This window comes from Rhinolophus sinicus, linkage group LG01 (genome assembly GCF_036562045.2).
Source record: "Rhinolophus sinicus isolate RSC01 linkage group LG01, ASM3656204v1, whole genome shotgun sequence".
Classification (NCBI taxonomy): Eukaryota; Metazoa; Chordata; class Mammalia; order Chiroptera; family Rhinolophidae; genus Rhinolophus; species Rhinolophus sinicus.
The window spans coordinates 79,040,980-79,065,767 of NC_133751.1; the positions used below are offsets into that span (position 1 = coordinate 79,040,980).

Here is a 24,788-nt window from a genome sequence, read left to right on the forward strand (position 1 = left end):
AACAAAACTGAGACTTAATGTGGCTACATGATTTTCCCAAAGACATATAACTGATAACAGCAGAGCGAGGAATAGGTGTTCTTATCAATCAGCTATACTGCTCCTCACCCATCATGTAATATATCAGGGTCCTTATAAAAGTATGCATTATTTAACAGAAGCTTACTTTTAGAAATATTTACAGTAAATGTCAAATTTACCAGATACCTAAATTTAATAGGAAACATACATGTTTGTCAAAAAATGACACCAAGCTTGTAAAATGCTATAATTGATGTGGACATACGCAAATGGAGGGCTCACTCACTACAGGTGTGGAGAGGACCATTCAGAAAAGGAAACAGCATATGCAAAGGCATGGAGGCACAGAAGAGTGTGTTGAAGGGTGACGCATAGGTCAGAGGCACAGCAGAGACACTGCTGAGCTATTCTAACTTTAAACCAGCATTTATTCTTTTCACTGGGAATTTCGGTGTTCAGATAATTTTCTGCGATATTACCCTATCTTGTGCAATGCTAAGGCATGAAATCCCCCTTTGAATTTTAAGTTCAATACTATCAAGGGTTGTTGATCATATAGCAAGGAATAGAACTTCCATGAACAAAAATCACTAACTTACCAGGTAACAAAGGCATAAATCATTCCAACGATGATACAGGTCAATGCATAATGCCAACAGAAGCATACGGTGAGAAACATAATGTTGTCATGATCCGTTGCATCCCATGCAGGACCTCCACTGGGAGGATAAAGGACAAAACCAATCTGTAATGTAAAACAAAAAGCACATATTAAAATAACCAGCCATTTCTCCAAAGATGGTGCATTTCAAAATGCTTGGTTCCAAGATCAATGGTAACTAAGATAACTCCCGTTATCTGAAATGCTACAGTTAAGACATCAGATTTTACTGCCTATTTTAGTAATATAGACAGTATCTAGTACGTCATACTTTTGAGGGGAAAAAATTTTAAGGACATTTAAAAATCGATTTCAAAATATGAATAATAATCATCTCTGGGGATTGGTGGGCTTTCAGAGAATGTGCTAGGTTTCTAAGTTGCTCAGTTTCACTCAATTACTTCAATATTAGAGTACAAAAGGTTTTAAAGTAAATAATTGCCCACAGCTAACATTATATTCAATAGTGAAAGACTAAATTTTTTCCCCTAACATCAGATAAGACAAGGGTGTCTGATTTCACCACTTCTATTCAACATTATATTAGAAATTATAGTCAGAACAATTAGGCAAGAAAAATAAATAAAGGGCATCTAGACTGCAAAGGAAGAAGTAAAACTATATTCACAGATGATATGATCTTATATATAGAAAATCCTAAAGAATCCACAAAAAAATTATTAGAGCTAATAATGAATTCAGCATATTTACAGGATACTAGATCAACACATAAAAGTTAGTTGTATTTTCATACATATACAATAAACTACCCCAAAATTAAGAAAACAATTCCACTTACAATAGCATTGAAAAGAATAAAATATTTACGAATAAATTTAATGAAGGAGGTTCAAGACTTGTACACTGAAAACTACAAAACATTGTGAAAAGATGATCTAAATAAATGGAAATATATCTCATGCTCATGGACTGGAAGATTTAATATTGTTAAAATGGTAATAACACCCAAGGAAATCTACAGATTCATGCAATCCCGATCAAAACCTCAATTTCCATTGCCTTCTTGTAGCAATGAAAAGCTGATCCTAAAATTCATATGAAATTACAAGACACTCAGATTAACCAAAACAACCTTGAAAAAGAAAAACAACATTGTCTTACACTGACTGATTTCAAAATTTACTACAATACGACATACGGTAATCAAAACAATGTGGTATTGACATAATTACAGACATATAAATCAATGAAATAGAATTGACAGTCTATAAATAAGCCCATGTATCTGTAGTAACTTGGTTGACACGAGTGCTAAGGCTATTCAATGAGGAAACGGTCAACAAATGGTCCTGGGACAACTGGATATGCTCATGCGAAAGAATAAATGTAAACACTTACCTTACACCACATACAAAAATTAACTCAAAGTGGATCAAAGACCTAAATATGAGAACTAAAACCATAAAACTCTTAAAATAAAATATAGGAGCAAAGCTTCATGACCTGGGATTTGGTAATGATTTCTTATACATAACATCAAAAGTACAATCAACTAAAGAAAAAATAGATAAATTGGACTAATACATGATACGACATGGATGAACCTTGAAAACATTATGTTAAGGGGAAAAAGCCAGACATAAAATGTCATATACTATGTGATTCTGTTCACATGAAATATCCAGAATAGTAAATCCATAGAAACAGAAAGCAGATTAGTGGTTACCACAGGCTGGGAGGAGAGGGAAAAAGGAAGTGGCTGCTTAATGGCTCTGGGGTTTTCCTTTTGGGGTAATGAAAATGTTTTAGAACTAAATAGACGATAGTTGCATAACACTGTGAATTGCCACTGAATTGTACACTTCAAAATGGTTAATTTTATGTAAATTTTACCCCAATAAAAAATAAGATCTGATATGGATGGATGGATGGATGGATGGATGGATGGATGGATGGATGGATGGATGAATGGATGGACGGAAGAATGGACTCTCCGTTGATTCATCATTCAGGTTACTTGCCTGACCCAGTGAAACAAGACAGAGAGTTTTTATTTTTGTGCTGGTGCTATGGATTTTATTTATCAACCAGTGTTATATATATGATATTTTTCCAAAATATCATATTAGTTGAAATTAGTAAGGTACTCTATAACTTCTTCCTGCCCTTCTCTACAGCCTAGGAGATAAAATGCACTTGTTGTCTCTGTGTTAGAGTTAAGAAAACTAAGTAATGCATGACCTGCCCCTCCATCCCCAAACAGTTGCAGATATTGGCTTCATTGCTGCTTTCCCCCACCCACCAATGGTGAGGCCTCTGCGTGAGGACATGGCAACATTCTAAGGGGATGAGGCATTAGGACTACTGGCATAAGACATATGAGACATCAAATTAGAGATCTGAGCCGACAATATTTAGAAACTGCAGGAGGAGAATGCCACCCAGCTTGTTTGCCTGCTGCTTTAGACATATCGGTGTTTTGCAATACTCTTTTTCTATGCTGCTGGGAAAGCTCAATTTGGGGACAAAAACGACCAGAGCCCAGGTCTCTGAAAGACCTGGAAGAAAGCAAGAAATTCTAGATCCTCTCTGTTCACTGTTCAGAAATAACAAGAAGAAAACGAAAGTCATGCAGTCAACTCTCAATTCAAGGGACCCAGCCATTTAAGCTGGGTGTCAGGACCGTGAGAACCTGCTTCTCATGCTTTCTTCTCACAGCAACTCGTAGAAGGTGACAGAGAAATTCTGTGTCAACAAAGGGCCTTTTAGGAAGGGGGAGTGTAATGAACTATGAACTTACTCCCCAGTTCCCACCTATCAGTTCCACCAATGTTTCCCCAATTTAACTCAGATATACAACCCATCCATCCCATCTTGGAGAGTGATTTGCTTATCTTCCAGAGGTAAGGATTAATAGTTGTGAGTTAAATTGTATCCTCCAAAAAGGTGTGCTGAAGTCCTAAGCCCCAGTACCTGTGAATGTGACCTTATTTGGAAATAGGGTCTTTGCAGATGTCATCAAGATGAAGTCATACTGGGTTAGAATTGGCCCTAAATCCAATGATTTGCATTCTTACAAGAAGGCCATGTGAAGACACAGGTACACAGAAACAGAGATGTGACTCTGGAAGCAGTGACTGGGGTTATATTGCCACAAGCCAAGGAACACCAACGATTGCTGACAACCAGCTAGGAGAGCAGCACAGGACAGATTGTCCCTCTGGGCCCCCAAGAAGTAAACAACCCACTGACAGCTTGATTTTTGGACTTCTGGTTTCCAGAACAGTGAAAGAACAAATTTTCATTGTTTTAAGTCATCTATTATAAGGTATTTGTTGTTTTTTTCTTTATTAGTTTTCCTTCAAAATAACCCTTAAATCTAGACCCTCTGCTCCAACAGGCTTTCTGCTCCCCCACATCCCCGACCTTAAGAAGAACCCTTTTAGTTCCACTGGAACCAAACCCGACCATCACTGTATCACATATTCTACCGTCACATATTCCCTACCCCCTATTTTGACCATGATGTTTCTCCCCCTTCATCTTCCAACGCCATCTTATCACTCCTCAGGTACAATGCAAATCCCTGAAATAACCTCATCATCCCAAATCCCTGTTTTCTGCTGATTGAAAAAGTCTTCCCTGATTAAATCACATTCACCTTTCATCCTAGACTTTCTTTACATCTATATATGGATTATGATTTTTCATTCTCTATATGTTCACTGATTGGAACCCAGTTTTTCAACAACACACACAGGTTAGGGCGTAAAATGGAAAGAACCTGGGATTTGGGGTCAGACAACCCGCATTTAGATTCTAGTTCCATTATTGTGTGATCCTGGGAAAGTAACGTGGTCTCTCTGGGTTTCCTTATCAGTATATATTGGGAATGTTAATACCTAACTTCCAAGTTGTTGTGAGGACAGAATGAAACAATGTGTGTGTAAAAGTACAGTGGCTAACACATAGCTGTTTCTTAATAAATAATAGTTTCATCCATTTCCTGCCTTTCATAGATTTCTTGAGTTTACTACCCATTAGGCTGTAAATTGCTTTAGCATCTTACAACTGCTTCCAACTAAAAGCACCAACTCAGAGTTCCTACATAGTGGATGGTCAGCTGTGTAATGAAGTTGTACACACCCTACTTCCTGCTCTGTCAACACTCCTCTCAGGGCCGCTGGGCCGCTCCAGGAAGCATCACCTCTCAAGCCCCACATTTCCACTACAGGCAGCACATCAGAAGGACGTCTCTGGGTTCTCGAGCAAAAGGGCCCACCAAACAAAGAGAGAAGGATACAAGGAGAGAGACAATAGGTACAGTAACTGGAGGTGCCCACTCACCTGCCAGAACCAGTTCCCCTGAAGCAGGATAAAGCTTGATCGCAGAAGCTCCAGAGTTAAGTTGCTGCGTGCGAAGAGCTCCAAGAAGGTAATGAGGCCTGTCAATAAGATGACCAAGACCAGCAGCTGGTGCACAAAGATGTCTAGCATTTCCCGGCCGTGAGTGTGGTTGTAGAAAATAAAAGCTGATGGAGGGAGGAAAAGAGTTTGTCTTTTTCAATGAAACCACTGTTTCTTTCTCTCTCTCTCTCTCTCTCTCGCTCTCTCGCTCTCTCGCTCTCTCGCTCTCTCTCGCTCTCCACGGAATTTTACATATACATACATCTGTCCACTGCTTCCCACAATAATGGCATTTTTTGGAGTCATCCTACCTCTTTAGAAAGGAATCTTTGAAACCTAACACTGTTTTTCCCTTCCGCATCCTTCATTCTCTCCTCTAACACATCATGACATTTGCAACTATATTTCAAAGCAGCTTAGGAAGCTGAATACTAAGCACGATGGGGTGAGGAGCAGGAGAGAGAGTGAGTACACAGATGAGTGAGACAAAGCCTCATCTTAAGGAATTCAGTCCAGTGGAGGACGACAGGTATACACAAATCCTATGAGTGGAATTAGAGACGTATGACAAGATGCTCTGGAAGGTCCCAAGATGTAGAAACTAACTACATTTTTTAATCCCACGGACAGATTCCAGCTTCAGCTTCTTCCTTTTCATTTAGATGACAATGAAAAGATGTTCATTCCAAATTTCCTAACACCGCGAGATCATGAGACTCGCACTGTGATTGCTGGTGCACGTCTTTGACCGAGCCCTTGTTCTCAAGGAGGGGTTGGCAGAAGTTCTTATCTTCACACATAAGAGGCAAGGTGGACAGTTAGGAAACAACTGCCTCCTAATAATTTGGGGCTTTTTCAGTTCCATAATCAATCTATTTCTTACAAGTGCAATAAATGAAAGCAAGTCATTAAACACTTGATTTCAGTGTTTCCCTATACAGTAACGGGGAGACCAGCTGAACCAAAAAAATGTTGTTGTCATGAATCTCTCAAAAACAGGACCTCATATTTTTAAGTGACTGAATTTTTTGCACCCAACTTATCATGTAATGATGGAGTTTTACTATTTCAATATTTAAAAGGTTAATTAATAAGTAGGTGCTGAAAGCAACTCTGCTATGTCTCTATATTTCAGTATATTCATGGTTCACTACTCTGAGCTCAGTTTCACTTGTTAAAAACAGAAATAATTATAATCTCAGGATAAGCCAGAGATTAATCACCATGGTAGCTGGTTCTTTAAGACAGATGTAAAATGTGAATATGTGAATAAAACACTTTGAATGACTGTTCGTGTCCAGTTTTATTAAATGAGTCAGTAGGGAAGGAAAATCTTTGGCATCCCACCTAGGACACTGAATAGTTCCCTGTGGCCCAAATAGGTAACCCTGTAGATAAAGGCTGCACCAGGACACTAAAGGAATATTATTATAAAGGGCTAGACAAATGCCCTATAATAGTGAAAGGGACAGGAAAATACTCACTCATACTTACCCTCCACAAATAAAGCATTTGCCATCATTAACTTGGTTAAAGACGCAGGCAGTGAACTGATGGTGTTACATAAGATGTTTGTCATACCCATCAGCCCAAAGAAGAAGTACATGGTGCAATGATGCCAGCTCAGGAGTTGGACCCACTGGCCCGCTTTATAGTTATATAAGGACAGGTGGGGCCCTCCAACAATGAACTGCTCCCCAACCATACCTGTAGAGGAACAATTAAAGTTTTAGCAAACCTCTCCATCACTTTATGAAGAAAACAAGAAGATGCTGGAGGATTAGCCCCCTGCTTAGTCTGACCTAATAACATTCTATGACACTGATTGCTCTTTCTGAGCTATTCCCTCACAGGTAAACGCTGGTGCTTTAGGATGGTCTTAGAGGTTCAAATACTGGTTTGGATAACCACTTTTAGTCAAAGAGAACCAATTTAGTTAAACAGCTATTCAGATTGTTAAAGCTGATGATCTTAGTTCCACTTAGTTCCATAATCAGTTCCACGAATGATCTTAGTTCCTATTTTAATTTCATGACTAAATACATCTTGAATGATTTGGGTTTGGGATTTGTAAGATGAGTCCCATAGAGGCTGATGCACACACTATATCTCTGGGTAGCTGCCACAAAGTAGGGCGTTTCACTTGGTTCCCAATAAAAATGCTAGATTTCAGCTTTTCCCCAATTAAGTATAACTGGGAAAGCACAGACAGTTATAGCATATTGTCTAGTCAGCTACACCAACAGTTAAACAATCTTAAAGATGCTGCTTTATTTGCTCATCTATAGGATTTGGCAAGGAAATTTCTCTCTTTGGAAATGGTTGCTCTATAATTTGATGACCATAGATAGCAAAGACCTATTGCCATGAATTAAGCATGAAAAAATCCAAAGGAAAATTAGGAAGTTTTGCTCTTCATAAAGAACAGACTGAAGGGAAACTCTAAAAACACAACAATTTCACAGACTCTTATAGTCAATGGAAAGGCCTTAGAAGTTGTCTGACCTAACCTCCCTCTGCAATTTAGAAATCATACACAAAGGATGAATGCAAGTCTTCTTCGGCCTGAACTTTGTACAGCCTATCCACAGTGATTTATTATTGAAGCTTTCCCATAATTACTTCATTATTTTGGTGTTAGTTTGAAAAATGGTTTCTGATAGACTTCACTCTTTCAGGCATCAGAATAATTGATATAAAATTATTTCAGAGGCTCCAGCTAATTCTATAAAGGAAATTCACCTGCTGTGGGCAGGCAAGTTAATTATTATGACTAACTCATTAAGGAACAGGTCTTTGTATATAAAGTATCACCTTCTAACAATTGTATCAGATAAAAATTACAAGTAGAATATATGTTCAGAGATATTTCTAAATAAAAAAATTCATTTTAGCCACTTCTTGATTTGATATTAAATCTTCTCTGTGCACATGAAAATACACAAAAGGAGAAAACAGAATTCAGAAATAGTCCACTCACCGGTTAAAGCCATGCAGATTATTATGATTCCCTCTAAAATTTCAATTCGATAGAATAATGCTTTGGAAACCAGGTAGGAAGTCCGCTTCTGCTTTCTGCAGGTATACTTCAGAATGCTCTTTATAGCCCACCAAGTACCCATGATGAAAAAGAAGGTTCCGGGGAGGGCATGGCCTTTGAAGCTCCCCATGGTTACTAAGATAAGAACATACAGAAGATGAAAACATTTCATTTCCAGAACTTAGACAAGTATCGCTTGTTCCCGTAAAGTACACTATCTTCTGATAATTATGGATACACCACTGATTGAGGGGAAATGAGAAAATTATATTACTGTCAACAGTAGGAGTTTTACTGTAACATTAATAACACCAATACAAAGAAAAATTCATGTTCTTTGAACACTTACCTTATTCTAAGCACTGTGTTAAGTGTTTTCCATGAGATCTCTACGCTAATTTTTACAGCATACCTATAAATGAGGAATTAAATCCCATTTTCAATTGGGATACAAATTTAGAGAAGTCAAATGACTTCCCTAAATGTCATAACTATTAAACATAAGCTTCATTGTTTTTAACAGGCTTCATTGTTTTTAACAGGCTTCATTGTTTTTAACAGCCCAAAAGGGTTTCTTAAAATGATAGTATGTACTATACCATATAGTTACACTTTAAACATATTTGAAGGAAAGTAATATTTACTTTTATGTTTAAAACTTGAGATGATATAAAACTGCCTACAACTTTCTTTAAGTAGGTAATTTCACAGTATCAAGATTCAAGTGGAAGAGACCATTAGTGCTCATCAAACATCTGTCTGTCCTCAGTCTGTCCTCCAGTTCAATCAAAACCATGTCTGTCCCCAGTCTGTCCTCCAGTTCAATCAAAATCATGTTTCTAGTTCTGGCCAACAGACTGTGGAATATATCACTTTCAGACTGTCAGTTAAGAGCACACATGACTCTTTTAACTCTCTATTCCCCTGCTATAGCAACCTTGACATGGCATGTCTGCAACACAGAGGACGGCCAACCAGCCTGCTTCAGATTTTGCAAGAAACAACCTTTGACTGGGCTAAGTCATTGAAATATTGAGGCTTAACAGCTTAATCCAGCTGGTAACCCAGATAGATACCAAGCCAATTCAACTGTAAATTCTGTTTATGATTGCTACATGTTGGCACAATAATAAATAGAAATGTCCTCCTTTTTTATTTTTCAATTACAGTTGACATTCAATATTATTTTATATTAGTTTCAGGTGTACAGCCTAAGTGCTATAGAAAATTAGTCTTGAGTTAACTGAGTTTTTAATTATGTGAGCAGCCCCTGTTCAAATGTATTGTACCTTCAATGGAATTATGAAGAAAAAGGTCACAATCATCCTTGTGGATCTTACCAACAAAGGGGGTTTCAGTGTTTCCCTAGCCCAGCAGACTTCTTTATCTCCTTTGGGGTAACTAGGCCTCTCAATTCAGGGCAGATCCATTTGGCTTACGTACACAGCCCTCTGACACAAATGTGAGGTTTCAAGGGGGAACTGTGAAGCTGACTTAGATGATTAAAGTTTCTCACATATCTAGTCGAGACCCCAGATGGACATTTCAGCACAGCCCTGAATCATCCAAACCATCCAAGAGACTCTAACTCAATGTATCGCATCGTGGTACGTAAGGGCAGGTTCTTGCCCTAACTCTGACTTTAATTAGTGGAATGGTTTGGGGCATGTCACTTAATCTCTCTGAGCCTTAGTTCTTAATTAATAAAAGAAGGAGTTGGCATCGATAATATCTGCTCTAACATTCTGTGATTCTTTATTATCCTGACCACCATCCCCCTCATAGTGTTACTGAGTTTTCCTGTTTGTCTTGGCTTAGGAAACCCTATGGGGTTGAAAAATACTTTTATGTGGGATTGAAAAATATATCCAGACAGGAAACTATTTGAACTTCTCTGGGGGAAAAGAATGATATGTTTTAAGGAGCCTTAAACGTTTTATATTCCCTGGTACAGGAAACCCACTTCCAGGAATGTATACTAAAAATATAACTATAAATATAGGCACCAAATTAAACACCAAATACATGTCAAAAATTAGAACAATGATTAAGTAAGTTTTGTAGCCACTAAAAATAAATGTTCAAATAACTTAAATGATAGGAGATACATTCAGTGAAAATAATAGGATTTTTAAAAACTGAGAAGAAGGGGCTTTGGATTCAGACTGACTAAATAGGAATCCCAACTTTACCATTTACTAGCTACATGACTTAAGGCAAGTTAATAAATCTGTAAGTGCCTCAGGTTTCTCCTCTGTAAAATGAGACAAATAACAGTACCTACATCGTAAAATTGAAACAAGTTACTCCAAAGCAACTAACCCACAGTGCTATTAAACAAGCTCATGTTATCCTCAACCTACCTCAAATTGCCAAATTAAAACAAAAGTAATCCCAGATGAGTAATTTTACTCAGATACTAACTGCCAAAAAGCAAGAAACATCTATATAATTCTGTTGGCCATTATTCATGTACAGACCATAACATTTTTCCTGCTATTGTCTTACAGGGTTACTAGAATCTTCTGTGGTTATTTAATTCTTTGACTGCAATTAGAAAATAAGCTTCTTGAAGGCAGGGACCATAAATCTATTTTTTCTACTCCCACATTGGACCTGGATAGTGCCTAATACACTATGACCTTCTAAATTAATAACAGTAACTAAGCCCTTCTTATAATATAGGATCATATATTTATAAAATACCTCCACTCTGTGGTCTCAAAGCCCACTCATACTCAACAAACCGCAAAATTGAACTAATCATAGTATCCACCCACCCACTGCCAGAGAATAATTTTTCCCCCAGTTACCTATTTTGGTTAACAACACAACCATTCCCCGACTTACCCAAATTCAAAATATGAAAATCACCCTCGAGTCCACCTATGTCTCTAAAAACTAGTCGTTGAGATCTATTGCCTCTATCTTCCCCTAGCCCTTTCAATTTTGTCTGCTTGGGGAATTCTCCCTGATGGCCCAGACAGCAAAGAGGCCCTCTTATATCGTCTCAAGGTACCCAGTTCTCACTGCAATTAATTCTTTGTGTGACTAGTTATTGAAGGTCTGTCCTCTTCATGAGCTTCTATGTCCATGACTATATTATGAGAAGCTATGGAGCGGGCACCTGGGGACTCTCAGAGGTTAGAAGCTCCTGGTATATTAAAAAAGGAGGAAAATGCCAAAACAGAATTACAAAAACTGTGGTTGTTTTTAAATGTTTAGGTTTACCTAATAAATACGTTCAACACACGTAAAATATATCGCTTATGTTAAAGATAACATGAAAATTTAAATTTGGGGCTCTTCCAAAATATGCAGCTATGGGCCAAATAAACTTCCTGACCCACGTCCATGACCAGCTGACATGTTCCTGCTGCCCCAATGGCTGAGCGGACCAGTCAGTATATCTCAGCTCAGCCATTGGAATGTGATAGGGAGGCAAGGGAGAGTAGTCGAAGGTTTTTGAAGAAGCATAAGAGGTGATCAGAGTAGGGGGAGAAAAACGAGTCCTTGTTCCTACTTCAGTTACAGAACTTCTGTATCTCTAGGCTCTTAATCTAAAACAATCTGATGGTTCCAATCATTCACTGATTAAAAAGCCCAAACCGAACTAAGTCAAAGCAGGCTTGCTATAGTTGCGTGGCTAAGCAACCCAACAAACCCATTTGCTCCTGGCAATGAAAATGGCATTCATTGTACTCCACTTCCATTGTGGAGAGGAAAACAATTGCCCAAAATTTCAAATATCGCTTCACTGTCATCTCCTACAACACCATTACCCATAAATCTATTTTTTGTCCCCTGCTTTACTATTGCCTGCAGATGCAACTCACTGCTTATAAAAGCAAAATACTCCCGAGTTTGATTAATCCCAAGAACAGACACATTGCACTTGGAAGGTGAACACAAGGCTTTTCTCACCCACAAAGCAGCACATACCTACCAGACAATCAGCAGAAACCCCAGGGAAAATCTCCAGGGTAGGAAACAAAAAGGTCCTTCCTCAATACCCTCTCTGCCTCATGTCACCACTTATAATCTCACAAAGTGAAAGCGGTCTACCCAGGCCTAAAACAGGCAAGATTCACCGCTGGCTTCCAGCTGCAGTTCATCCTAAAAATTCATACTTTTGCGCCATCCAAAAAAACCCTCTGCACCTAATCGCACCAAACATCGTCCTCTGAGCAAAAGACTCCTACATAATACTCTTTTTGAACCCTTTTTTCTGACTATCCCCCAACACACACACACACACACACCACCCAAAAGAGAAATATTTTAAAATTTACACTTACAGATAATATTGGGCAAATCCCAAGACCTAAATCAGGTGTCAGGTGTTAATGCTCAGTGTTACAGCCGCATAAACCACAGAGCAGGCCTATGCACAGAAACAGGAAAGCACTCAGAATAGGCCAGAGAAAGATATTCTACAGTGTTCTTGGTGGAATCTCAATCAAATAGCTAACTTCAATATAAAATGAATACCATGGGGAAAACCTTAAACTAAAATTTCTTTTTGAGCCACCACCAAAATAAAGTATTCCTAAATTTCAATTAATGACGTATGAGACACATTCAATACACATTTGTAAATTCCAATACACTAAACCAATTTCAACTATTTCTTGAGCTTCACTTTACTATTTGACTTAACACTCAAAGCAAAGCATATACAAGCAGATGTAGCTTTAAATATTTTTGATTCTCCATCATTCTGTACCAGCATTTTCTCTCCCAAATTTCAACCATTTTGAAAGAAGTTTCAGTGTTAAACTATCCTTACCTTCACCCTTCCCTCAGTGTCAAGTCCAACTCAATTCTCTTCTTCCAAGAATTTACAACGGTTCTGGTCTCAAGAAGGAAAAGCAGGTATTGATTGGTCTAAATCTAAAACGTCCTCCTTGGAGACTAAATCCAGGTTCTCATATCTTTCAGCATGAAGTCGAGCAGCTAAGTCTTCAGAATGTCAGAATGCCTGCCTAAATGTGACTCTACAGACCACACCCTTTTGAACATCACACCTTCCTGTCTGAACTTGTGTCACAGAGGATTTCCCAACAAGATTCGCTTTGTCATCCCACCCATATGACCACTAGCCTCAGTCATGTCCCACCTACTGTGAGAATCAAAGCCAGTGGAGCATGTGTGAGCTTTGCTAGCTCTCTTCCAGGCCATCAAGATGAACATAAGACAAAGGGAATGGTTATCACAGCAGTAACATAATAGACCATGTTCGATAAATCTATAAAAACAAACCATTTCCTAACATACAGTGCCTCAAGCAAGAGATTGCTGCAGGTGTCAGGGTTGAAGTCATGACCAAAACCAAAGTTATAGGAATAAGAAAAGATGATGGAACAAAATGGCTGTAGGTCAATAATGAAACTCACTGATCCTCAAAGGAATATTCAATCTGGTAAAGAGATCAATACATAAATTATTCTAAACCAATATGAAGTTTGCACAGAGCAAAATGGGAACAAGGAAGAAGCAAGTATCTGACTCTAACCAACAGCTATTATCCTGTTTGTATGCAAGTCTCATTTTTCCTCTCATTGTTACACCCTTGGTGAGCAAGGGCCATCTCCCTTATAATGCTTTGCTAACTAGCACTCAATAAATAACCAATGAAAAATGAGCTCCTGTCTGGGACCCCTCTCCCTGAAACCTTGACCTGGGTGGCAACCAATATCACAAAAGCTGTAGTGGTTAGTTAAATGCTGACTCCTGGGCCCCACTTCAGATCTACCAAATTGATAAGAAGGGGGAGGCCCAGAAGTCTGGCTTTTTAACAAGCGCTCATGAGTTGATTTTTATGTATTCTTGAGGTTTGTAGAGCCAAAAGCTTAGAGTATGTGGAGAAAAGCAGAGTAGCACTAAGACACTAAGATTTTAATGTGACCTCTACATCAGCATACCCCAGAGGCCATTTGTCACCCATCAATGTCGTAAACCCTGATGTGTTTGCTCATCTTGGGCTTTATATTGGACAGAGGTGGGTGGCTCAACAGCTGCTCCTGAGGCCAAAATAATAATGTGACTGTCACAAGACAATAATTGCTCTTGAGTGCTGCCATTCTAGTTACTTTATTTTATCATATAGTAAAACATTATTTTATTTTGATCTGTTTTCTATATCCTTGCCTCTTATTCCCATACTTCTGTCAATCTTTAAATAATTAAAGTTATTCATGTCCTATGGACAAGTCTTAATCAAACATCCAGAATGACAAACAGGACTCTAAACTTGAAAATATGAAAGAGGGCGAGGCAATCCTGACTTATTTCTTAAGAAACAAAACTAACAAATAGAAAGTATGAACAAATGTCATGTTGCATCACCTGCCTGTAACCAACTCTTCAAAGTAAATAGAAGCCTGGATTGTTTCTGTCAGTAGTGTTGTACCTGAGACAGGAAGGGAGCTAGCATTCATTAAACATCTACTATGTGCTAATAACGTTCCAGTCATTCTATCTTTGAAACAACTCAAGGAAGTATTATTTCCACCACAGGTACATGGAAACTGAAACTCCAAGAGATTTATTAAGCTAGTCTAAGTCACAGAGTTAGTAAAGACCAGAGCTAAGATTCCAAGTTCCTCATATATGTTATTCAAAATCTCATATCTGTTCCGCTAGATAAGGGCAACGACTAGAAAATGTTTGTGAAGAGCCTCATCAACCAGTCTTGTCGATCACCTTTGAGTATGTTAAACACTGTGGAGAAAGGGCATCTCCTCCTGGGATTTTCTCCCATTGAATTATCAGAGGGTGTAAAGGAGGTGAAGCTGCGCACGTAGCCTATTTATTTACCAGTACTGCAGTCAAGGTCAGCGTGAACAGGGCCGCCAACAAAAGGAAGGCTGGGCTGAGTAGTCTGCAAGGACTTCATTTGACAAAGGTCTGGATGCTAGAGATGTCAGTGATATGGTAAGAACCTAAAGAAGTCATTCTGTAGTTCCAGGATTCATGCTGCATCACAAGTTCAAGTCAATGAACAACGATTGGGTACTTCATTATATATATATATATATATATATATATATATATATATATATATATATATATATATATGGATCTGCTTCAAGTTACAGGGGACTCCAAGGTGAACAGTATATCCATTTTCTATCACTGCTGTAACTCAGGCGGTAAATGTTCTCCAATCTTAAGGGCCCATGTGATTAAATTGGGTCTGCCAGGATAATCTTATCTCAAGGTCATTAATTTTACCACCTTTGAAAACCCTTTTGCCAGGTAAGGTAATATATTACAAGTTCCAGGAATTAGAAAACAGCAGGGTGGGGACATTATTCTGTCTACCACTACAACATATAAAGGTTTACAGCGTGTCAGTGTAAAGAAGACAAACACATAAGACTGTGATACAAAAGAGATGAGCTAGATTTATGGTAAAGGAGTAAAATACCCACGGTGTGCTGAGCCCCTTCATTTAATTCAGGGATGGGAGAGAGGCATACGACCGGGTCTCTTAGGGCCATTTGAGCTAGACCTTGAAGAATGAGTAGGGTTTTGAAAGGTGGAGCTGAAAGAGAAGAGCACTCCAAACATAAGGAACAGCATGAATAAACTCCTGGTGGCAGAAACATACAGGAGTTGATGAAGTTACTCCTACCATAGCAGTGGGAGACAAAAGAAAATACAGCTGGAACCCCTACGCATATGAGAAGTTGGTAAGTGGCAGAAATGACAATATAAATTACCAATAAGTGGAAAAAACTATTTTTAAATTAAGTCTCCAGTTATAGATAAAAATTAAACTAGATCCCTACCTCACACCACATTAAATTCTAGGTGCATTAAAAACCTAATTATGAGAAATCCAATTTTGAAACTATTTAGAAGAAAATATTTCAAAAGTTCCTTCTGACCTTGGGATTTGTTTAAAACAAGATACAAAAAGCAGGATAATGAAGAAAGGACTGATAAATTTGCCACCAAAAATTAAAACTTTTATATAGGAATGACAAGTATGCACAGGAAAAGATGTTCAACATCATTAGTCATTTTGGAAATGCTAATTACAATAACAAATACCAAGACGTGTCCACTAAAATGGCTATGTTTTAAAAGACTGACAATAAATACCAAGTATCAGTAAGGACATGGACCCACTGGACTGCGGGTGGGGGCACAAAATGCGACAGCTCCATTGGAAAGCAGTTTGTCATTTTTCAAAAGTTAAATGTGCACATACAATTCAACCCACCTAGGTATTTACCCAAGATAAATTAAAGTTATATCCACACAAAGATTTGTACATGGATGCTCACAGTAGCTTTATTTTATAATAACCCAAACCTGGAAATAACCCAAATGCCCACCAACTAGTGAATAATCAAACTGATACATCTCTAAGTAAAAGGAACAAACTACTGATACAAAAACCTGGATGACTCTCAAAAGCATTATGCTACATGAAAGAAACCAGACACCAGAGTACATACCGCACAGATTCGTGTGTATGAAATTCTAGAAAATACAAAACTGTGGTGATAGGAAGCAGTTCAGCAGTTGTCTAGAAGTAAGGAGCATGACTGAGGAGCATGAGGGAGATCTTCAAGGTGGTGGAAATAAGCTACATACTCTATTGAACATAAAAAATAATTACACAAATGTATACATTTGTCAAAACTCATCAAATTACACACTTAAAATTTATGGGTGAACTTTATTGCATGTAAATTATACTTCAGTGAAGTTTATTGAAAAAGGAGAACAGACACTTTTTCAGCCCTTCCTTCTCTCCTGCAGCCTGATTGTGATGGCTAGAGCTTTGGCAACCATTTGAGATTCTGAGAATAAGACCCATATCCAAGGGAAGGAACCGTGAACATGAAATAGGCTTATTCTTGACAACTTTGTGGACCTACTAGTCCATCCATGAATACCCCATTTTCCTATTTTTTGTGCTATGGAAATGAAATTACATCATGTATAAAAGCAAAACAAAAAATTTTAATCAATTTTGTATATATACCAACAACAAAATCTTAAAGCTTCTATATGCTAAAATTATAGCTAACATTTATTGATTGCTTTCTGTTTACTAGTCTCCATTCAGGCAAGGGTTTTGCATTTTAACTCATTTAATCTTCCCAAGAAGCCTCTGAAGTACATACTGTTATAACTCCAATTTTGTAGATGAAGAAACTGAGGCAAAGTTAGAGAGGAACTAAAGTGACTAAGGTCACGCATCTGATAAGCAATGACACGGATTCGTATCTTGCCTTGTGTCGACAGTAGCTCTACCACAGTGATACCATAACTAAAGTTCAAGGACACATGACAGAGAAGATATTTGCAATAAATGTAACTGAAGAAGGCTGAGGAGTCAGAATGTCATTTTCAACTAGGAATCAGTTGGAAAAAGAAAAACTGCTCCCCGCCCCACTATGGGCAAAGAAAAAGAACAGCCAATTCAACGCAAAGCAAAACCTTAATGTGCAATAGTCATATGAAAAGATGCTCAATGCCACTAGAAACCAAAGAAAACTAAAATTAGAGCAGAGGTATTTTTCACCTATTAGATTGTCAAAATTAAAAAGATCTAGTATGTCAAGTGTTGCTGAGAGTGTAAGGAAATGGGAACCCTCAGATGCTACTAGAAGTGTAAATTGACATTACTACTTTGCCAAACAATTTGAAAATAGCTAGAAGAGTTGAAAGTGCACATGCCCCACAACCCAGCAATTACATTTGTAGTATGTACCCTAGAAAAACCCACATACATGTTCTCTTGGATATGTAAAAAAAAAAAGTTCATTGCTGTACTGGTTGTAGTAACATAAAATTAAACGTAAGCTGAACATCCATCAATAGAGAAATGCAAAAACAACATGAAGTAACATATATTCAATAGAATGTACTACACTTTAAAACATTTTTAATAAAAGCATCATATCTATATTTAGCAATGGGGGTAGATTTTTAAAGCATTAGGTTGAATGAAAAATGCACACTGCAAAACACTACCATAGTTTGGCGCAACTTATGTATTATTTTTAAACACCTGAAAAATAATACTATTCATTGCTCATGTACATATATGAATATAAAGATATAAAAGTGAGGATATGCACTAATAATAGTGGTTTCCTTTGGCAAGGGCAAAGAAGAATCGAACTGAGGGATGTCAAGAGACATTCAATTGTAATATTTTATTTCTTTTATTTAAAAGAAAGAAAAACTTGAAGCAAATGACATAAAATGTCAGTTCTGTGTGGTAGGAACACAAGTGTTTGCCATATTATTTTTTCTGCTTTTCACTACATTTTTAAATTAATAGACTTTATTATTAGAGAAGTCTTAGGTTTACAGGAATTAAGCGGAAATTACAAGGTTCCATGTTTTCTTTCCCCACTGCTCACAGTTTCCTAATTATTAAATTCTTGTGGTACATCTGTTGTGGCACTTGTGGTACATCTGTTACAATTTATGAACCAATCTTGATACATTATTATTAATTAAAGTCCATAATTTACATTACAGTTCACAATTTGCTTTATGGTTCTATAGGTTTTGATAAACGCATAATGTCATGTATCTATCATTACTGTATCACACAGAATACGCCACAAAAAAATCTCCTGTGCTTCACCTATTCATTCTTTCCTTCCTCCCCCTGAGCCCATGGCAACCACTAATCTTTTTACTATAGTTTTGCCTTTTCCAGAATATAATATAATTGGAATCATACAGTATGTAGCCTTTTCAGATTGAATCCTTTCACTTAGTAATATGCATTTAAATGTCTTCCATATCTTTTTGTGGCTTGATAGTTCATTTCTTTATATATATATATATAGATATATATACATATATATATATATGTATACACATATATATGTATATACATATATATATATTCTGAATAATATTTCATTGTATGCAAGCACTACCTACCGAGTTTTTTAACCCATTCACCTATTGGAGGACATCTTGGTTGCTTTCAAGTTTTGGCAATTATGAATAAAGCTGCTATTAATATTCATGCACAGGTTTTTGTGTGGACATAGTTCCCAACTCATTTGAGTAAATACACGGAAGCACAATCCTGGATCATATATTAAGACTATGATTAGTTTTGGGAGAAGCTGTCAAACTGTTTTCCAAAGAGGCTGTACCATTTTGTATTCCCACCAGCAACAAACGAGAGAGAGTTCCTGTTGCTCCATATCCTCTCTAAATTTTGGTGTCATCAGTGTTCTGGATTTGGGCCATTCTAGTAGGTGTATAGCGACATTTTATTGTTGTTTTATTTTGTAGCTCCCTGGTGACGTATGATAATTTGCCTTCTTTGGTGAGGTGTCTGTCCAGACCTTTTGCTAATTTTTTTAATTGGATTATTTGTTTTCTTATTGTTCATTTTTAGGAGTTCTTTGTATATTTTGCGTATCAGTCCTTTATCAGATATATGATTTGCAAATATTTTCTCCCAGTCTGTGGCTTGCCTTTGATTATCTTAAAAGTTTCTTTCACAGACTAGAAGTTTGTCATTAAAATGTAGCCTAACTTACACATTTTGTCTTTCATGGTTTGTGTAGTTGATGTTGTATCTAAAAACTCATCAACATACCCAAGGTCATCTTAATTTTCTCCTATGTTTTCTCCTAGAAGGTTTATAGCTTTGTATTTTACATTTAGGTCTATGATCCCTTTTGAGTTATTTTTTTGTGAAAGATACAAGAACTGTGTCTAGATCCTTTTTTGTTTGTTTTTTTGCATATGAATACACAGTTGTTACAGCACCATTTGTAGCCTTTCTCTGTATAGAATTGCTTTTGACGCTTTGTCAAAAATCAGTTGACTATGTCTATATGATTCTATTTATCTCTATTCTGTTTCACTAATCCATATGTCTTTTCTTTCATCAATACTGCACTCTCTTGATTACTGTAGCTTCATAGTAATTCTTCATGTTGCATACTGTCAGTCTTCTGGAGTTTTTCTTCAATATTGCATTGGCTATTCTGGGTCTTGCCCTTCCATGTAAACTTTAGAATCAGTTTGTCAGTATCCACAAAAACAACTTGCTAGGGTTTTGATTGGGATTGCACTGAATCTATAGATAAAGTTGGGGAGAACTGACATTCTAACAATATTGATTCTTCCTATTCATAAACATAGAATGTCTCTCCACTTGTGTAGATTTTCTTTGATTTCTTTCATCAGAGGTTTGTAGTTTTCCTGATCTAGATCTTACACATATTTTGTTAAACTTATACCTAAGTATTTCTTTTATTTTATTTTCTTTAGTGCTGATGTGATTAATGTTCCATTTTTTATTTCAAACTCCAATTGTTCATTGCTGGTCTATAGGAGAGCAGTTGACTTTCACATAATCTTGTATCCTACCTACAATCTTACCATAATAACTTTTTGGCTCCAGGAGGTTTTTGTTGTTGTTGATTCTTAGGAATTTTATACGTATATAATCATGTCATCTTTGAGCAAAGACAGTTTTAGTTCTTCCTCCCAATCTGTATATCTTATAATTCCTGTTTTTATCTTTGCATTACATAGGACTTCCAGTATAAGGTTGAATAAGAGTGGTGAAAGGAGGCATTCTTGCCTTGTTTCCAGTCCTAGGGGAAAAGCATCTAGTTTCTTACCATTAAGTATAGTGTTAGCTGGTTAGTTAGGTTTTATGTCACTATTCTATATCAAATTAAAGAAGCTTCCCTCTATTTCTAGTGTGCTGGTTTTCAAGGGTTTTTATTTGTTTTTTGTTTTTTAATTTCTTTAAAAAACAAAACCTGGAAAGGTGTTTTAGAGCCAGATCACAGAGGACCATAACTGCCAGGTTACGAAATTGAAACTTTATTCTATGAATAATACAATAAGAAACAACTAAATGTTTTGAGCAAAGAAAGGCTATAACACAGATATTCATTGAACCCTTTAAGCATTCCATATTACAAGAATCCAGTTTCTATCTAAAGATGTCCAGAAAAGTGGACTCTTTCAACTCCTTTAGAAACCCATTCTGGTGACACACACATAGCACTCTCTGTGAACCCTGTCTCACAGCAAACTTGAATCCCTTGGAGATTCCAGGGAGATGCAGAACATTCATTAGCCTTGATCAACTGCTGCCACAAAGACATGACCCAAACTCAGTATTCCACTACCCGCTCTCTGCCCAGAAGAGAAAGCTACATCATTCTGGCTCAGGGAAGAGGCACCGGCACCCCATGGCCCCCAATAGCTTACTAAGCAATGTATAACCAAACTGCAGTGACCATACCCGAATTAACAGTGCTGACACCTGCATTTACATTGCACCTTCTCTTCTCACAGGGGAGTGCTGCTGTCAGGAGCTCTGTTGACAAAGACATCTGGATGGATGACTCCTTGTCTTATCTATCGGTAACATCGGTAACTCAGTTTCCATGGCCTTGGCTGCCTCACCTCTCTTTACCCACCTTCCTACATCTTGCTCTCCCCTTCCTTTTCTCCCTCTCCCTACCATAACCAATTCTCAGCAGAGATGCAACTGGGTCCTAAGCAAATTGCCTCCAAGAGCACACACGGACCATCTTGGGAAAGAAAGGCACTTCTGGATCAAAGTTCATATTTTGGCTTGGTTTGGATTTCTGTGTGTGGAGGGGTGGTAGACACAGGTAATCAGTAGAAGCCCATAGAGCAAAGAATAATGGAAAAGGGAATGATTTGCCAGCTAAAGCTAATAAATCTGAGTTCCTGAAGCTTACAGGCTTACAGACTACACAAGCAGGCAGTTCTCCCCACCCTCAGCTCCACAGCGCCCACTGGTGGATGTCTTTTCCCCAGCTGGCTGCTCCACGAAATGCATTCTAACCTGGTTTTCTTCAAAAAACCTATTCTGGTTCTCTACTTCCTCCTTCCCTCCTGCTGCCAACACACACATAAATATGATTCGGTCTGGATCCTTTGCTCTTGGGGCAGGCTCAGGTGTGGGACCAGGTTTGAGGCCTCCATATTTTTTCTACTGTATCCATCTAACACACACCCAGCCTTGGCAACCACAGAATAATTAATCATTGAACCTCATCCTGTGTCAGAAGGGACAGTGTGAAACATCAGAGAAAGGAGGTCATTTCTAACCTGAGGATGACTGTGCTTCCCTGGGAAAGGCTTTTAGAAAATGTCTGGCTTTGTTGAGAGGAAATTCGGTTTTCTTTGGAAGAAGTGCCTCTATGGTTGATCAGAGATATGTATGGAAATGATAACTAGTGCTCTGGGCTGCCTGTTCAGTCATTCATTCCATCATTCCCTCTATTCACCCATGCTTTCAACAAATATTTATTAAACAACTACAATCTGTCAGGTACAGTTCTGTCCACCAGGGACACGAGCTTGAATCAGAATTCTCATTTTAACCAGATTCCCAGGTGATTCATTCGCACATTAGAGTTTGAGAAACACTGGTCTAGGGTAGAATTTCTCAACAGCAGCACTGTTAACATTTCAGGCCTGATCATTTGTGGGGCTGTACTGTGCTTTGTGGGACGTTTAGCAACATCCCTGGCTTCCACGTACTCAATTCTGGCAGTACTTTTCCTCCGGTTGTGACGATCAAAAATGTCTACAGATATTGGTAAATATCCCCGAGGGGCAAAATCACATTTCCTTCCCCAATTAAGAAGTACTGGTTTAGAAGGCCCTTGGTCAAATCCCCTTAATAAAAAAAAAAAGACTTTGTTTTCTTTTCTCTTGTGAAAAAGAGAAATGTTACAAATTTAGCTGTTAACTATGATATCAAAGTAAGTCCAACCAAGATTGTGTGTACCTTTTCCAGAATGATAAAGTTACATTATTGCAACTAATAAAAGAAACAAAACATCATTTGGAAAAATGTTTGCAAAATTCCCATGATCTTTTACATTAAAATGTTTTACGTTTTCTGTTTAATGTTACTACTAAGGGCAAAGAGGGGCCTGGTATTACATATGACATATATGAAGTTAAGGACCTGTCATTGGATGTCATCACTGCTGATTATATTTTTCCTGGGTGCAACCACACAAAGGTCTATCTGGAACATCTCCCCATTTTGAAAAAGATGGCCAGTGTGGTCATAATGCTACCATCACATAGTGGGAGTGATGGCAAGGACGAAAAATCATGTTCAAATCTAGCTTGCAAAAATATAAACCCCATAAACTAAGCTGAAACAGTATGGGGATATCTGACTAATGTGCATTTTTTATTAGAGGAGAAAACCAGCAGGATAATTCTTTGGTCTCTCAGTCCTTTGGTGTTGGAAAATTTATGTCTTTCTGTTTATTTCAATTATTATTATTATTATTATTATTATTATTTTTAAAATCCCCATCTAGGAAATAATGATTCCTGATTTTAGAAAGTACCTATGACAAGTAAAGAAAGAAACAAGATAATTTCAGCTATGGAGAAAATAACCCAGGCCAATGTGAGAGGTCTCAGGCTCCACTTGGGGGACCAGCGACAGTGGCTCCCCTTTGGAAATGCTGAGCTTCCACCCCTGTAGAAGTGGGTGGAGCTGGGCTGAGCCAAAGGAGCAAGGCTATGGCAGGGACTGCCTCTGTGGAGCCGATGAAGCCATCAGCCTACTCCTGCCCTCAAATACATCGGTTGTATTGGCTCCATTTCATAGAAGAGGCAGCTGAGTTTGAGACCTTTGGCGTCTTGCCTGAATATCCATAACCAGTAAGTGGTAGAAGGAAGAAAAGGAACCCAAATCTCTGAGGTATGACCCCAAATACCTCTGCTTTTAGTTTCCTGTGGCTGCTCTAACAAATGAGACAAATTTAGTGGCTTACAGTTCTGGAGCTCAGAAGTCTGAAATGGGTTTCACTGGAGTGAAACCAATGCTTTAGCAGGGACATGCTCGGCTCCCTCCAGAGGCAGGAGGGGGAGATCCATTTCCTGGCTGCCTGCATGCCTTGACTGCTGGATGCTTCCTCCATCCTCACGGTCAATAGCATAGTCTCTTCAAATCACTCATTCTTCTGCTGCCACGCGGCCTTCTGCTCCTCCTGCCTCCCTCTTATATGGACAAGGACCATTGTGATTATATTGGGCCAACTCAGATATTCCAGAGTAATCTTTCCATCCCCAAATCCTTAACTTAATCAAATCTTCAAAATCCCTTTTACCATGTGAAGCAAACCAGAATATGTCACCCCAAAATATGCCTCATTGACATAAAAATTATTTTGAGCTGAAGGCAATTAAAAAGCAGTGAATGCAGGAAAGCTCTGTCTACCCCCCCTTTTCTGCCTAAAGTCAGGATATAAATTCTCCTTTTACAGGAGGCAGTCTTATCAGCCCAGAGATAGCATCAGAGGAATCTGCAAGCAAACCTTACTCTTTAGTTCTCCGCCATATATTTACATTCCCACAGTTTGCCACCCTTGGAAGCCTTAAACTACCTTCCTGCAAATGTGCAGTTCTTTACTGAAGATGTTATATAAGCTGGAATTCTAAGCCTCTGCTTTGAGTTTCGTTTTGTTGAGGTTTATCCATATGGTATGTGCTGAGAGCAGTTGCAAAAAAAAACAAAAAAAACAGTTTGTTTTTCTCTTGTTGATTTGTCTGTTTGTTAAAGAGTCCCAGCTGAAAACATAACATGGGTAGAGGTCAAGTTTTGCCTCCCCTATGCATGTACAGTAACATAGTTTCGGTTTCTGGAGATTAGGATATGGACAT

General features: G+C 38.0%; 1 protein-coding gene across 6 annotated transcripts in view; it reads right to left on the minus strand.

Annotated features, from left to right (window-relative positions):
- TMEM45A (transmembrane protein 45A) overlaps positions 1–24,788 on the minus strand; it is an 85,983-nt gene that overhangs the window by 11,755 nt on the left and 49,440 nt on the right. For 5 of the 6 annotated variants that reach the window (XM_074332868.1, XM_019756483.2, XM_019756478.2 and 2 more), the window contains 4 exons: positions 8,031–8,225; positions 6,545–6,757; positions 4,991–5,175; positions 621–766 (listed from right to left, as the gene is read on the minus strand). In XM_074332868.1, the coding sequence (XP_074188969.1) occupies positions 621–766; positions 4,991–5,175; positions 6,545–6,757; positions 8,031–8,220 (734 nt within the window). In that variant the 5' untranslated portion in view covers positions 8,221–8,225. Of the gene's footprint in view, positions 1–620; positions 767–4,990; positions 5,176–6,544; positions 6,758–8,030; positions 8,226–12,879; positions 13,069–24,788 lie in introns of those variants that run through there. The other variant, XM_019756481.2, reaches the window with a different exon arrangement.